At 39.9% G+C, this 17,304-nt stretch overlaps 1 protein-coding gene across 1 annotated transcript in view; it reads left to right on the top strand.

Annotated features, from left to right (window-relative positions):
- Positions 1-17,304, top strand: part of ASPM (assembly factor for spindle microtubules) — a 67,858-nt gene that overhangs the window by 41,873 nt on the left and 8,681 nt on the right. The window contains 4 exon segments of the mRNA XM_060142016.1: positions 4,866-9,575; positions 12,923-13,089; positions 14,582-14,678; positions 15,965-16,174. Of these exon segments, the coding sequence (XP_059997999.1) occupies positions 4,866-9,575; positions 12,923-13,089; positions 14,582-14,678; positions 15,965-16,174 (5,184 nt within the window).

Raw genomic sequence — 17,304 nt, forward strand, 5'->3', positions numbered from 1 at the left:
TGGGAATGAGATTGCTGGGTCATTTGGTAAGTGTATGTTTAGCTCCATAAGATATCACCAAACTGTATCTAGAGTGGCTTAACCCACTTTGCTGCCCACCCCCAAAGTGTAAGGATGCTAATTGCTCCATATCCTTAGCAACACGGATTTCTATGTTTTTCAGTCGTTCTGATGGATGTGTAGTGGTGTCTTGGTTTTAGTTTCTATTTTCCTAATGGCTATGTATATGTCTTCAAATGCTTAATTGCCTTTCGATTATCTTCTTTATGAAGTGTCTCTTGAAATCTTTTGCCCATTTTTATAATTGAGAGCTTATCTTACTGAGTTTTGAGACTTTTTCTATATTCTGGGTACAAGTTGTTTGTCAGTGATTTGCAACTATTTTCTCTTAATAGGCCTTTTACAGACAGAGTTTGCTGGTCTTTGATCTTGGTGAATGTTCCGTGTACTTGAAAAGAATGTGTATTCTGTTGTTGGGTGGAGTGTTCTATAAATGTCAACTAGATCTACTTGGGTGATGATATTTAACAGTTCTTTTATATCCTAACTGGTGTTCTGTTTATTTAGTCTTATACCAAGAGAGCAGTATTTAAGTCTCTAACTATAATTGTGGATATATCTTTCTCCCTTTGGTTTTATCTACATGTATTTTGAAGATATTTTGTTAGGTGCATACACATTTGGAATTTTTATGTCCTCTTGGTGAGTTGAGTTTTGTTTTTTATCATCATTTTTTATCATTGGTGAGTTGAATTTTTTTAAATCATTTTTTATCATTGTGTAATGTTCCTTTTTTATCCTTCAAAATTTTCTTTGCTCTGAAGTCAACCTTGCATGCTCTTACTATAACCACTCCAGGTTTCACTTGATTATCATTCGCAGGGTATATTTTTTTCCTTTCTTTTACTTATTATTTGCTTACATCATTATATATGGCTTAAAGTCTTGACAGCATATAGTTTTTATGTTTTGAAATCTCTATCTTTTAATTGATGATTTATACCATTTATATTTCAGATATTTATCAATGTGCTTGGATTTGGGTCTATCATTTTATTGTTTCGTTTTCTGAATGTTCACTTTCTTTCATTCTTCTCTTTCCCCTTTCCTGTCTTTTCAATTATTTGAATACATTTTAGTGTTACATTTTAGTTTATCTTTTTTCTTTTTAGTTATTATTTTATCCCCTTGTACAGGGGTTTGGTTATTTGGGGTTTGTTTGTATGTTTGTTTGGTTGGTTTTTTGCCTTTTTTTGGTTGCTATAGGCATTTCAGTATACAAAACTTTTAATCTACTTAGAATCAATATTTTATCCCTTTAAATGGAATGTAGAAAACTTACCACTATCTAGGTCCCTTTGCTCCCCCCACTTTTATGTTTTAGCGGTCTTATTTATTAAACCTACATACAAATAAAATCACATCAGGTAATGTTATAAGTTTTGCTTTCAATCATAATAAATATTTTAAAGAGTACATGAGAATAATATCCTGTTAATGCAGATACTTTTCATTTCTGTAGCTTTGCTTTCTTTTTTTATAGTACACTTTTTGCAATTTATGAACATTTTAATTAACTAAAGTCCTTAGTTTCCATAGGTTTCACTCTTTATGTGGTATAGTTGTGCTTTGACAAAAATCCTGCCCTAAAAATCCTTTCTGCTTTACGTATTCATCTCTTATCCCTCTGCAAAATCCTGGGCAGCCATTGATCTTTTTACTGTCTCTATACTTTTGATTTTTCCAGGATGTCCTATAATTTGAACTCATCAATATGTAGCCTTTTCAGATAGGTTCTCTCACTTCACAATATGCATTTAAGTTTCTTTTATGTCTTTTCCTGCCTTGATAGTTTGTTTCTTTTTATTGCTGAATAACATTCTATCATATTGATGTACCACAGTCGTTTTTATCCTTTCACCTATTGAAGGACGTATTGGTTGCTTCTAATTTGGGGCCATTATGAATAAAGGTGCTATAAACACCTGTGTGCAGGTTTTTCTGTGGACTTGGTTTTCAACTTCTTTGGGTAGGTACCTAGGAATGGGATTGCTTGATCATATGACAAAACTATATTTACGTTTGTGAGAAACTGCCAAACTGTCTTCCAAAGTGGCTGTACCATTTTGCATTCCCACCAGCAATGAGTGAGAGTTCCTGTTGCTCCACTTCCTGGCCAGCATTTGGTGTTGTCACTGTTTTAGACTTTACCATTAAAAATAGATGTGTATAGGCATCACATTGCTGTTTCAATTTGCAATTCCCTAGTGCATTTGATGTTAAGCATCTTTTCATATGCCATTTACAATCTGTATATCTTCTTTGGTGAAGCATTCAGATATTTTCCCCATTTTAAAATTCTTATTGCCCATTTTTGAATTCTTTATTGTTGAGTTTTAAGGGTTCTCTGTATAACTGGATACAAACCCTTTATCAGATTTATATTTTATAAATATTTCCTCCTAGTTTATGGCTTATCTTTTTGTTCTGTTAACAGAGTCTTTCACAGGGCAGATTTTTTTTTTTGATTTTAATAAACTCTGACATCAATTTTTTTTCTTTCATGGATTATACTTTTGACATTATATCTAAAAAGCCATTGCCAAACCCAAAGTTACTTAGATATTCTATTGTTATCTCTCAGAAGTTCTATAGTTTTGCATTTTACATTCAGATCTATGATCTATTTGAGTTAATTTTTGTGAAAGGTTAAGAGTTAGTGCTTGACTCACTTTTCTTTCATATGGATGTCTACTTCTTCCAGTACCACTTGTTGACAAAACTACCTTTTTTTTTTTTTTTTTTTTTTTTTTTAACAGTACATGGGCCTCACTGCTGTGGCCTCTCCCATTGCGGAGCACAGGCTCCGGACGCGCAGGCTCAGCGGCCATGGCTCACGGGCCCAGCCGCTCCGCGGCCTGTGGGATCCTCCCGGACCGGGGCACGAACCCGTGTCCCCTGCATTGGCAGGCAGAATCTCAACCACTGCACCACCAGGGAAGCCCGACAAAACTATCTTTTATCCATTCAGTTGTGTTGTTTGTTTATCAAACATCAGTTGACTATGTTGCATGGGTCTATTTCTGGGCTCCTTATTCTGTTCCATTGATCTATTTTTCTATTATTTTGCCAGTATCACGCTGTCTCAATTACTGTGGCTTTATAATAACTTTTGAAGTTGTATGATGTTAGTCCTCTAACTTTGTTTTTCTTCGCTATTGTATTTGCTATTCTGGGTATTTTGCGTCACCTTATGTACTTTAGAAGCAGTCTGCCAGTGTTCACAAAGTAACTGGATGAGATTTTGATTGAGACGACATTGAATTGATAGATCCAGGTGGGAAGAACTGGCATCTTAACAAAATCCAGCCTTCCTATCTATGAATATGATATATCTCTATTTATTTAGATATTCTGTGTTATCTTTCAGCACAGTTTTGTAGCTCTGACAGATCTTGTGCATATTTTGTTAGAGATATTCTTAAGTATTTCTCTTTTTTTTGCTAGTAATGTTAATGTTTCCATATTCTACAAATTTGCTATAATTGCTTATTCCAGGAGGGTTTTTTTGTCATTTCTTTGAATTTTCTACATAAATGATCATGTCATCTATGAACAAAAAAAGGGTTTATTTCTTCTCTGTCTGCATAGCTTTTATGTCCTTTTCTTATTGCATTAGGCAGGACCTCTAGTAGATGCTAAATAGGCTTGGTGAGAGGATACATCCTTGTATTATTCCTGGTCTAAGAGGGAAAGCATTTAGTTTCTCACCGTTAAATCTGATGATAGCTGTAGGTTTGTGTAAATGTTCTTATTATACTGAGGAGGTTCCCCTCTACTCTTAGTTTGTTGAGACATTTCTTTCTCTTTTTTTCCCCAGTCATTTTTTTTCTTTCTTGTTCAGCCTAGAGAATTTGTATTGATCTCCAAGTTCATTGATTCTTCTGTCATCTCCATTCTGCTACTGAGCCATGCCAGTGAGGTTTTTTGTTGCTGTTGTCTTGGTTATTGTGTTTTCAGTTCTAATATTCCCATTTGGTTCTTAGTTGTATCTTTGATGGTTTTTTTCTGAGACTTTTAATCCTTCCATTAGTCCCCGCCACAGCTTAGCAATATTTGGAGTGTTTTGGACAAAGGAATGGTCTTATTGCGAGAAGAACGTCCAGAGCTTGATGACCAGTAGCCAGGATCCGCTTGAGACTTTGTAGCTCGCATGTTGCTGGGATAACTAAGGAGTTAGGGAATGTGGGGTGGTTGGGAAGGAAGCAAGAGGAAAAAGCTTTATTACTTCTCAAGTCTTTCCAGAATCCTACTTTTTAACCATGTATCTATAATCCCTAAATTTTATTCTTAATGAAAATACTGACTCAGAGAGTGCTGTGACTCAGTGATATTTCTCAAAATCCTGTGTTGATGTTACCAGGCCTGTAACACAGGGTCCCTCCTATAAACAGTTTTCAATCATTATAAGATAGCTTAGCAACCTTGATAAAAGGGGAAAATATAAGATCCAGAGATACATTCATAGGAAATTACTTAGTATCAATAGATAGCAGAATATTACTATAGTTTCATTTTAAATCTTCTAATATATTATTCTAATATAGCATAAACTTGTTTATATTTCTTATGTCTCCTGAATACAAATGCCATATAAATATCATTAGTTTGGATTGGCTACAGTTGTATCAACACAGAAACTAAACTATAAACAAAAGAGATAAGTATCTTCTTTAAAAATATATTGCTTTTAAAATTAATGTCTTTGTTTTTAAGCAAAATGTTAGAAACGTTAATACTTTCAAGGGTGTTAAGTATAGAAAGATGTGTCTATTTTACTTTGTGTCCTTTCTTACCTTTTTCAGAGATATTGGAGAAGATATTCTACTAGAAAACAGTTTCTGAAGCTGAAATATTATTCAATCATCCTGCAATCTAGGATAAGAATGATCATTGCTGTTGCTTCTTACAAACGATACCTTTGGGCTGCAGTTACAATTCAGAGGCATTGGCGTGCTTGTTTAAGAAGAAAGCAGGATCAACAGAGATATGAAATGCTAAGATCATCAGCCCTTATAATCCAGTCTGCGTTCAGAAGATGGAGGCAACGTAAAATGCAGCTACAAACAGAAGCTGCAATAACACTGCAAAGAGCTTTTAGAGAACGGTGTGTCAGGAAACAGGTTAAAGAAGAGAAAGCTGCCATGGTCATACAATCCTGGTACAGGATGCAGAGAGAATTACGGAAATACATTCATATTAGATCTTGTGTTGTCATCATTCAGACAAGATTTCGGTGCTTTCAAGCCCAAAAGTTATATAAAAGGAAAAAAGAGTCTATCCTCTCTCTCCAGAAGTACTACAAAGCATATCTGAAAGGAAAGGTTGAGCGCACCAGCTATTTGCAGAAACGGGCTGCAGCCATCCGACTACAGGCCGCTTTCAGGGGAATGAAAGCTCGTAATTTACGCAAACAGATCACCGCTGCTTGTGTCTTTCAGTCATACTGGAGAATGAGACAGGACAGACTTCGATTTCTAAACCTTAAGAAAAATATTATCAGATTGCAGGCACACATAAGGAAGCATCAACAACTACAGAAATATAAGAAGATGAAGAAAGCCGCCCTTGTAATTCAGATTCATTTTCGAGCTTACATTTCAGCCAAGAAAGTTCTAGCTTCTTACCAGAAGACACGATCTGCTGTCATTGTTCTGCAGTCTGCATTTAGAGGGATGCAGGCCAGGAAAAAGTTTATTCACATCCTCACATCTGTTATAAGGATTCAATCATATTACAGGGCTTATGTTTCCAGAAAAAAATTTCTGAGGCTAAAAAATGCTGCAGTGAAGTTACAATCCATCGTCAAGATGAAGCAAACTCGTAAACAATATTTACATTTAAGAGCAGCTGCACTAAAGAGAGAAGAACACATGCGGGCATCTTGCATCAAACTGCAAGCTTTTGTCAGAGGGTACCTGGTTCGAAAGCAAGTGAGGTTGCAGAGAAAAGCTGCTGTTTCACTACAGTCTCATTTCAGGATGAGAAAGATGCGCCTGTACTACCTGAAAATCTATAAAGCAACTGTTGTCATTCAGAGTTACTATCGTGCATACAAAGAGCAGGTCAATCAGAGGAAGAACTTCTTGCAAGTCAAAAGAGCAGTTATCTGCTTGCAGGCCACTTACAGAGGTTATAAGGTACGCCAGCTAATCAAACAACAATCTACAGCTGCTCTTAAAATCCAAACTGCTTTTAGAGGCTACAGTAAGAGGATGAAATATCAATCTGTGCTTCAGTCTACTCTCAAGATTCAGAGATGGTACAGGACACACAAGACTGCTTCTGACATAAGAACACATTTTTTAAAGACAAGGGCAGCTGTGATTTCTCTACAGTCCGCTTACCGTGGCTGGAAAGTTCGGAAGCAGGTCAGAAGGGAACATCAAGCTGCAGTGAAGATTCAGTCTGCTTTCAGAATGGCCAAGGCCCAGAAAGAGTTCGGGTTGTTAAAAACGGCAGCATCCGTCATCCAGCAACATCTGAGAGCGCGGGCTGCAGGGAGGAGGGAACGGATGGAGTACACTGCGCTCCGCCTTGCAGCAGTGATGCTCCAGTCCACGTGGAGGGGCAGAGCAGCGAGAAGACAGGTTCAGAAGCAACACAAATGTGCTGTCCTCATACAGTCGTGCTACCGAATGTACGTGCAGCGAAAGAAGTGGAAAATCATGAAAAAAGCGGCTTGTCTGATTCAAATGTACTATCGGGCTTACAGTACTGGGAGAAAACAGCATCATTTGTATTTGAAAACCAAAGCAGCAGTAGTAATCCTACAGTCAGCTTACCGAGGTATGAGAGTGAGGAAAAAAATAAAGGAGCACCACAAGGCGGCAGCCGCTATACAATCTAGTTACAGAGCTTACCAAACCAAAAAGAAGTACGCCACCTACAGAGCGTCAGCTGTTACAATTCAGAGGTGGTATCGAGATACTAAAATTGCAGACCGTCAGCGTAAGGAATATCTTACGTTAAAGAAGGCGGCTGTGAAAATCCAAGCTGTTTATAGAGGTGTTACAGTAAGAAGACAGACTCAGCACCTGCACGCAGCAGCCACTCTTATTAAAGCCGTGTTTAAAATGCAGCAATCAAGGAGGCGATATCATCAAATGAGAACAGCAGCCGTCATAATTCAGGTAAGGTACAGAGCATATCATCAGGGTAGAACTCAACGTGCAAAGTACCTGACAACTTTGAAAGCTGTTACCATCCTCCAGGCCAGTTTCAGAGGAGGACGAGTTAGACAGACCCTGAGAAGGATGCAGACCGCAGCAACACTCATCCAGTCCCACTACAGAAGACACAGACAACAAGCTTATTTTAATAAGTTGAAGAAGGTGACAAGAATGGTGCAGCAAAAGTACCGGGCAGCGAGGGAAAGGAACATACAATTTCAAAGGTATAACAAACTGAGACATTCCGTAATCTGCATTCAGGCTGCTTTTAGGGGGATGGAAGCTAGAAGACACTTAAAAGTCATGCACTCAGCCGCGGCTATGATTCAGAGGAGATTTAGGACTCTGATGATGAGAAGGAGATTCCTGTCTCTCAGGAATACCGCTGTGTGGATTCAGAGAAAATATCGTGCAAATGTTTGCGCAAAGCATCGCTTACAACAGTTACTACGGTTACAAAAGGCAGCCCTCAAAATCCAGTCCTGGTACAGAGGGTGGGTGGTGAGGAAGAAGGTGCAAGAGATGCACCGGGCTGCTACCGTTCTCCAGGCGGCTTTCAGAAGGCACCGTGCACGTGTGAGATACCAGGCCTGGAGGCACGCCTCGCGGGTCATCCAGCAGCAATACCGGGCAAGCAGGGCCAAACTGCTGCAGAGGCAGCTCTACCTCCAGCAAAGACACTCTGCTGTGGTCCTCCAGGCTGCATTCAGGGGTATGCAAACCAGAAGACATTTGAAAAGGATGCATGCCTCTGCAACCCTGATTCAGAGCAGGTTTAGATCTTTAGTGATGAGGAAAAGGTTCCTTTCCCTCAAGAAAGCAGCTATTTTTGTTCAGAGGAAATATCGAGCCACCATTTGTGCCAAACATCACTTGCACCAATTCTTGGAGTTACAGAAGGCAGTCATTACAATCCAGCCATCTTACCGAAGGCTGATGGCAAAGAAGAAGTTACAGGAGATGCACAGGGCCGCAGCCCTCATCCAGGCAACTTTCAGAATGCACAGAACACACCTTACCTTTCAGACCTGGAAACACGCCTCGATTCTCATTCAGCAACATTACCGAGCATACAGAGCTGCAAAATTGCAAAGAGAGCATTATGTCCAACAAAGGCATTCTGCAGTGGTCATTCAGGCTGCCTATAAGGGGATGAAAGCAAGACAGCTTTTAAGGGAAAAGCACAGAGCTGCTGTCATAATACAAAGCACATACAGAATGCACAGGCAGTATTTTTTCTACCAAAAGCTTCAGTGGGCTACAAAAGTAATACAAGAAAGATATAGAGCCAATAAAAAGAAAGCTCTTCAACACAATGCACTCAAGAAAGCAGCACCCTGTGTCCAAGCAGACTTTCAGGATATGATTATAAGGAGAGAGATTCAGGAAAAGCAGCATCAGGCTGCCATTACTCTTCAGAAGCATTTTAGAGCCTTTAAAACAAGGAGGCACCATCTCCACTTTAGAGCAAAGGTAGATTTTGTTCAAAGAAGGTACAGAACACTAGTTGCAGTGCAAACCCAGGCAGTCATTTGTATACCGTCTTACTACAGAGGCTTTAAGGCACGAAGGGGTATCCAACTCATGCACCTGGCTGCCACCCGAATTCAGTCATTCTACCGAATGTACAGGGCCAGAGTGGATTATCAGGCAAAGAGAATGGCAATTGTTGTTATACAGAATTATTACAGGTCATACGCCAGAGTAAAAACGGAAAGAAAAAAATTTTTGGCCATTCAGAAATCTGTAAGACCTATTCAGGCTGCTCTTAGCGGCATGAAAGTTAGACAGAAATTTAAAGACATGCCCGAAGAAGAAATGGCAGGCCCTGCTACCCAAACTGCATTCTGCTGTCACAGAACTGAAACTCAGTATGAAGCTGGCCAAAGCCCAGCACTTGCGGTTCAAAGGCGGTGTAAAGCTTCTCTGGTTGGTCCCTTACAGGAAGCAGAGTATCATTCTGAAAGAAAGGCTGCAGTAACAATTCAAAAAGCTTTTCGTAAAATGGTCACAAGAAGATTGGAAAAGCACAAGCGTGCTGCCGTGCGAATTCAGTCCTTCCTTCAGATGGCTGTGTATCGAAGAAGATTCATTCAGCAGAAAAGGGCGGCTATCACTTTACAGCGGTATTTCAGGAAAAGGCAAACCAGAAAACAGTTTTTATTGTATGGAGAAGCAGCAGTCGTTTTACAAAATCACCACAGAGCCTTTTTGTCTGCAAAACATCAAAGAGAAGTTTATTTACAAATAAGAAGCAGTGTTATCGTTATTCAACCTAGAATGGAAGGATTTATACAGAAACGGAAGTTTCAGAAAATTAAAGATAGCACCATAAAAATCCAGGTATTTATATATTGAAATATAAAGCTTTCATTCTTTCTTTGACCAGTATTTCTTAGAATTTATAAAATGAGCTTAAGCAGGTTGTAAAGATTAATACTTAGTTTACGTGACCTTTTCATTTACCTTCCAAAATGGAACATTTTTGAGGTTGGGCAAAGGATACCAAAAATAATTCACCGAAGACGGCACAGAACTGGGATTGTTCTGAGTGTGACACCCTAAGCTTGTTGCAACTATGGTTGCACAGTTAAAAGCAGAGACCTTGAGACCATCAGGTTGCAGCTGGCAGCTGTGAGCAGATATTGTTTTTGAGAACAGCTGGTGGTGTCCTTGAGTCTGATACAGTTCACGTTCTCAGTGATGTAGGAGCATGTCTGAAACCACATCCACAATGGCCACCCGGCTCCACTGTGGATGCCTGAACCACAGTTAATCCATTTTGATTTTTAAATGCATTCTTTTCTTTAATGGTTAAAGCAGATACACAGTATATGTTTAATAGGCCACAAAAGAGGCTGTTCTAGTTAACATAAAGTTCAAATTAAATCCTGTATTAGCCAGAATGACTTGCCCATACCTCAGTGTATGGAAATTTCTTCATGATAATACAGAACGAGAAATGTATGTTGCTGGGAATGCAGAGAAGAGAAACCTAAGCTAGTCACAGTGATTTAAGTTGAGATGTTAAGCTGAAGGATGAACTGGAAACAGCCAAGTAAAATGTATGCAAGGAGTATTCCAGCTGTAGGAGGTAACACGGAGTTCAAAAATGAGAGAGAACAGGTGTGCAATAAAGGGTGACCGGCGACCAGGATGCGATCCAAGGAGTGAGATGTGGGCAGCTGTGTAAGACAGAAAAAGTTTAGTCTTTATCCTCTGGACTAAAAGAAGTTCTAGAGGAGTTTAAGTAGGAGAAGAGCAGAATCATAGTTTATTTTTTTAAAAATTACTCAGATGGGATTTCCCTGGCAGGCCAGTGGTTAGGACTCAGCCCTTTCATTGCCATGGCCCGGGTTTAATCCCTGGTCACAGAACTAAGATCCCCCAAGCCATGTGGTGCAACCGAAAAAAAAAAAAAAATTACTCAGGCAGGGATGTGGAAGATGGACTGAACTGAATGCTGGGCGGCTAGCCAGGAGACTGCAGGCAGTAGGTCAGGGAAAGTGAACCACCGTTTGACAGCAGGGTTGTCAGGGTCAGTGTGAGTGGAGGATGGGATTGGCCTTGTATAGAGCGTAAACAAGGAGCCAAGCCATCTTTATGGCTGAGGTGACTCAGTAGATTGTACCCTTCACTGACGTGGGAACAACGGGAGGAGACGGTCTGGAGCCCGATGAGCTCGGCCTGGGGTACGTGAAGCTGACGTGACCACCACGCGTCCAGCTGCTATGTTTGCTGTAATTCGGACAGCAGTACGGATTTTGGAATTTGACTTCTACATTGTTGGCATACACTGATAACTGAACTTGTGGGAGATAGGGGATCACTTAGGGAGAATGCATGAAGTGGGCAAAAGAAGAGGGCCCAGGACTGGAGCCCTAAAGAGCATCAAAATTCAGGGGTGCTGAGAGGAGAAGCCAACATATGGTATTAAGAGGGAATGAAGAAAGCTAAAGATTGTGGTATGAAGAAACCAAGGGTTGAGGGAGGAAGAAAGGAGTGCCCAAGTTCCAGACGCTGCCAGGAGTCAAGGACTGGTGGGTGTCAAGCGCGTGTGTTAGTTGGGGTTATGTTAGAAAAGCCAAAATAACAATCTTAGGAAAATTCAACTGTTATTTCTTTCTTCTTTTTTTTTTTCTTTTTAGTAATTAGTTGTTGTTTTTTGGGGGTTTTTTAAAAATTATTTATTTTTGGCTACATTGGGTCTCTGTTGTTGCACAGGGGCTTTCTCTAGTTGCGGCGAGCAGGGGCCACTCTTCGTTGCGGTGCGCGGGCTTCTCATTGCGCTGGCTTCTCTTATTGCAGAGCACGGGCTCTAGGCGTGCGGGCTTCAGTAACTGTGGCTCGCGGGCTCAGTAGTTGTGGCTTGTGGGCTCTAGAGCGCAGGCTCAGTAGCTGTGGCACACGGGCTTAGTTGCTCCGTGGCATGTGGGATCTTCCCGGACCAGGGCTCGAACCCATGTCCCCTGCATTGGCAGGCGGATTCTTAACCACTGCGCCACCAGGGAAGCCCTGTTTTTTCTTTTATATAACTAAATTATAAAAGTGCATGTTGCACATCTAGTTTTTAACACATACCAACCAGTGGTCTTAAACTTTAGCACACATTGGAATCACTTTGGAATCTTTAAAAGTACTGATACCTGGCTTCCACTATGAATACTACTATGTTAGTATTCGGTTTTGTTTACATAAAAACCATATAGAAATACTCTGAGTTAAGGACATCACAAGAGTTCAGTTTGACCATATATATCATTCTCGCCTGTCAACTGAATTTAGAGCCTGATCCCCATGTTAGGTGGAGCTATTGTATTTGCTGTAGGTGTTTTGAAGTCAGATAGACTCAGGTTCAAATCTTGACTCTATCACTTACTGGCTATGTGGTAACAAGTCTCTTGACGTTAATTTCTGTTTTGTATAGAGATCTTAATAATCATCTCACAAGATATTTATAAGGATTAAATAAGATATGTCTGTCACTTATCACCTGTGACATCAACAAGTAATTTTACTGGTGTCAGTTCCTCTGGGCCTTCATTGTTTTCATCTCTAAATTAGAGATAATAGTATTACCTACCTATGTTACTGTAAAGAATTATAGTGCTTAGTATAGCGCTAAGCACTTAAGAAGTTGTAGCTGTTACTTAAGCTTTTAGTCAGCCACAAGGTTGCCAAGGTCGGAAAATCTGGTGGTCCTCAGGTAGATGGATGCCCTCAGGATTCTGCAGCAGGATGGACCCAGAACCCAGGATGTGTCTGCAGTGTGTGGGGAGGGCCGTGGGAAGAATTCCCGTCCCTTCCCTGGAATTGGAGGCATTCATTTCCTTTCGTTCCTTCACATGGACTGAGAAGGTGAGGGCAGTGCACACACCTGGCTTCCCAGGCTTTGCGTGCAGCTTACAATTTAAATACTTTCCAGGGTTGTATTGGGCTTAGCCAGCAGCCAGCCGCAGGGTATGTGCTGAAGCAGGTAGTAGGAGGTCACAGGTCAGCCCGCTGTTCTCAGGGGGCTCATGTGTCCGGAGTGAGCGAGTCCCACAGTGGAGCTGGGGTGTGACTGCATTTCTGCAGTTGATCCTGTCTGCTTGACCTTATATTAACTGTTATCAATACTGAGTCTTCCAGTTTACAAAAAAATAATTAGACATCTCATTGCATATTTGTTATGTTTATATGTTTAATAGACTGCGTGGAGGAGACATAAAGCCAGGAAATATTTACGTGAAGTGAAAGCTGCCTGCAAGATTCAAGCCTGGTACAGGTGTTGGAAAGCACGTAAAGAGTATCTGGCTGTGTTAAGAGCTGTTAGAATCATTCAGGGTTGCTTCCGTACCAAACTGCAGAGAAGACGGTAAATGTGTCAGCTGCGTGGGCGAGAGCGTGTGTGGGGGGGGGGGGCGGGGTTGTGCATGCACGCGCGCATGTGCCGTAACCAAGTCTGTGTGTCAAGTAATACTGCTTGTTGGGTTTTCTTTTAAATAGTTGCTATGCTTAATTTGTATGGTTTGCTGGTGTTTCCTGCAATAATGTAACAAAATTATCTCTGAGACTGCCTTATTTTTTGAGATACAGCCTTGATGGTATAATCCAGGAGAAAATATTAAACTTGATTAACTCAGGTTCATAAGGATAAGGGACTGAGGGACTCAGTAGGGACTGAGGATGGGAAGTTAATAAAATGATCTAGTAAGTCTTGTTTTCCTTGTTAGTGCACGGGTCCATTTTGTCTGTTGATTTAGCTACTGGCAACATTTGTTTTCTTATGCTTTTTTTTTTTCTTTGTATTAACCCCTGTACTCTTTATCCTTAACGACGAAGACCTAATTACCAACTTATCTATGTTACTCGTATTTCCCTATTCCTAGTTCATTTCTTTTAAACACATTTTCAGAAGCTCTTACCAGATAGTCTATATTATTTTTTTATTTCATAGTGTAAGAATTTTTTCATCAGTTCCCAGAATTGATGAGTTATTATATCAGTGATGGTTTTAAAGATCATTTTGGGAGAGCACACTAGTGTTACAGGCGTTTCTTGATCAATTCCATGGGCAGAGTCAGGGCTTAACAAATAAAAATATAATTGCTGCTCTCAGCTATTAAGGACCAGTGTCCAGTTTTTCCCATTGATATTCAGCCTTACTTTCTAGGAAAGGTGGGCCACATGACATAGGTTAATCTCTCTCCCTTTTCCACAGGACCATGAACAGATGAAAGAGCCTGCCGATTCTCGATTGTTGTCACTGCTATGTTGACGCCTAAAGTTTAATCTCTAGCCCTCACATTTAGAATTTTTCTCCAGTTCTGTTTACAGAATATTCCTTTTTAAATCTTTTGATGATGGCCTCTTTCCTTTCAAACAAGTGTTTGTTTCTCATTTGCCTGATGCCACTCCACCCTCCCAGGCTGTCTTCTCAGCCACACCTGTCTGCTCAAAGACTCACTCACAGTGTGGACTCAGACTTTATTCTCTACCATTTTTTCTACCACCTCCCCTTTATCTAGGCTTTGTCTATATCTGGCTAATCCTACTTTCTTCTGATCCCGTTCAGAATTTTTTGTCATTCTAGAACTTAATATTTCTTGACCACTGAAATATTGCCAATTGTAAAACTTGTTTTGCATTGTGTTACCGTGTGTGTGTGTGTGTGTGTGTGTGTGTGTGTTTGTGTTTGTAAAGTTCTGATTGCTAGAACCTAAGTATGAATTATCCTTTTCTACTTTTTTTTATTCTCTCATTGCCTTTCTTATATTTTCTTTCTCCTCTAGTATTTATAGGGGGTGGGCAATGAATACTTACTAAATGAGTTAATTTGAAATTGCTTTCCAATAATCACTTTTTAGGTTTTTGAACGTGAGAGCATCAACAATCATCATTCAGAGAAAATGGAGAGCTGTACTTTCTGGAAGAACAGCTCATGAGCAATTCTTAACGACAAAAGTAGGTGTTAAAAAAACAGTTCATATGTAAAGAACTACTTTAAAAAACAGAAAACAAAAAATGATTTAAAGATCTAACTATACATTTGCTTTAAACACATCATTGCAGTCAATTAAAAATTATATTCACTCGGGCTTCCCTGGTGGCGCAGTGGTTGAGAGTCCGCCTGCAGAAGCAGGGGACACGGGTTCGTGCCCCGGTCTGGGAGGATCCCACATGCCGCGGAGCGGCTGGGCCCGTGAGCCATGGCCGCTGAGCCTGCGCGTCCAGAGCCTATGCTCCACAACAGTGAGAGGCCCGCATACCGCAAAAAAAAAAAAATTTTATTCACTCATAAACATACTATTTGTATTTTTGTTTGTGTATCTGTTTTTATAACATATTCTCAAACCCAATTTGAAGTGATTTATTTGAAGAAAATCGTAATAGATGTAGCATATCCTGTCTGTATGAGTCAACACATACTCTTTAAGCCACATTTGGTAATCTATTTAAAATATTTAACATCGGTTCTAGAACAGTGGTGGTACCTATGGTCTTTTATTAAGGAAATCAAAATTAAAATTTTACTTGTAAATTTTGATGTTCATATTCACTATGTATGATTATATACACACTATTATTATTACACCTTCTATTATATATTTACTAACTAATCAGATCCTCATGATAACTCTGTGAGGCAGCTATTATCAGCATTCCCATTTTACAAATGAGTAAACTGAGGTCTGGAGAGATAAAGGGGTTTGCTCAAAGTCACTCAGCTAGTAGGTGGGGGGGTCTATGTTGTAAAACAAACCTAGTTTTCGTTTCAATCCAGATGCTTTATGTGTCTTGGAATTTGATTGTCAGGATGTTCTAGAATTGAGGAATCTAAGATGTGCTGGGAGTACACTGGTTCTCGAAGCAGCAGACAGCTTCCCTCACAGCTGCTTACAATGCCCATTCTGTTCTCTAGAGTGTAGCTAGCTTTTGTATTAAATGCATTTGTCCTGTAGTAATACTAGTCCTTTGCTCATTCACAATGAAAAGTATCAGGAGGAAGGGAGGGAAAAAACACCAGGTATCTATGGTCCATGGTTTGCACCTTCATAAAAGGTTCATTTTTAGCTGTAGCCCTCTGTGGGTTTCAAAATCTGTGAAATATGACCTTCTTAAACTAAAAATGTAAAAAAAAAAAAATCATAATTATACCATCTTATTTTTCATTGAGAAATTCCAGAACCTCCAGTGGGTTGAACTATTATTTCTATCTATTAGTGTCACTGGCAAATTTTTCCTTATAGAGATTTCAAGCTGCTTGTTTGATCCAAGCAAATTTCAGAGGATATAAAGGAAGGCAGGTCTTTCTCCAGCAGAAATCAGCTGCTTTGACCATACAAAGATACATACGAGCCAGGAAGACTGAGAAGTCTGAAAGGAGAAAATATGTTGAATTAAAAAAATCTACAGTTGTTCTACAAGCACTGGTGCGTGGTTGGTTAGTAAGAAAAAGGGTAAGTATTTTTAAGTAGGATATCTCAGTCTTATGAAGTGGAAATACCTGATGTTAAATTGTGTTAAGAAATTTGAGATTTTGGAGAATAATTTCAGAACTGATATAGCCATTAACTAGAATTTATTCAGCTTCTGAAGAGCCCCATGTAACAAGATCACTGGTTGCCATAGATTTTTGTTCTGTGATCCTATTTCCCATAGATGCTCACCAAAAATGCAAAATAACTTTTCTCGTGTAATAAATCTTAACAAAGGAACTGAAGTATGAGGAGGGCTCCACATGTGAAGGAGTTTTTTTTTTTAAGTTTTTAACATCTTTATTGGAGTATAATTGCTTTACAATGGTGTATTAGTTTCTGCTTTATAACAAAGTGAAGCAGCTATACACATACATACATCCCCATATCTCCTCCCTCTTGCGTCTCCCTCCCATCCTCCCTATCCCACCCCTCTAGGGGGTCACAAAGCACCCAGCTGATCTCCCTGTGCTATGCTGCTTCTTCCCACTAGCTATCTGTTTTACTTTTGGTCGTGTATATAAGTCCATGCCACTCTCTCACTTTGTCCCAGCTTCCCCTTCCCCCTCCCCACACGTGAAGGAGGTTGTTATTCAAGTCACCTTTTGCTACCACCAAGCAACTCTCTCAGGGGTTGTAGGACCATTCCGTTGATAACTTCCACACCTTCAGCAGGAGAGATCCTCCCTAGGGAATTCTTGACTTTCTGAGCATCCAGTACATGAAGCAGTGGTAAACAGAAAATAATTAAATTAAAGGAGAAATCTTTTGTGTTTTGTTCACTGAGTATAAATTGAAACTCTGAAGGCCAAAGGCCCCTCCCTGGAGGGAGCTTCTGCTGCAGAAGTCTTGTGCTGGATGTGGCGAGACCACTACTGGAGAAGTCGGGTCAAATGTTTGCCCGATTTAATGTCACCATCTTCAACGGTTCTGCTTGGAGCTCTCTAACCCTTTCTCAGTTTACTATTCCTAGACTTCTCCCATTATAATTAGTACCTTCAAAGCCTTATCTAGCTGCCCTTGGGTAGTCTAGTTAAATTCTGCAGTGAAGTGCCCAAATATAATTGTGCTTTCTATATCCTCAGTTAGGGGTTACACCATTGAAAGTGTTG

This window comes from Lagenorhynchus albirostris, chromosome 2 (assembly GCF_949774975.1).
Source record: "Lagenorhynchus albirostris chromosome 2, mLagAlb1.1, whole genome shotgun sequence".
NCBI classification, from domain to species: domain Eukaryota; kingdom Metazoa; phylum Chordata; class Mammalia; order Artiodactyla; family Delphinidae; genus Lagenorhynchus; species Lagenorhynchus albirostris.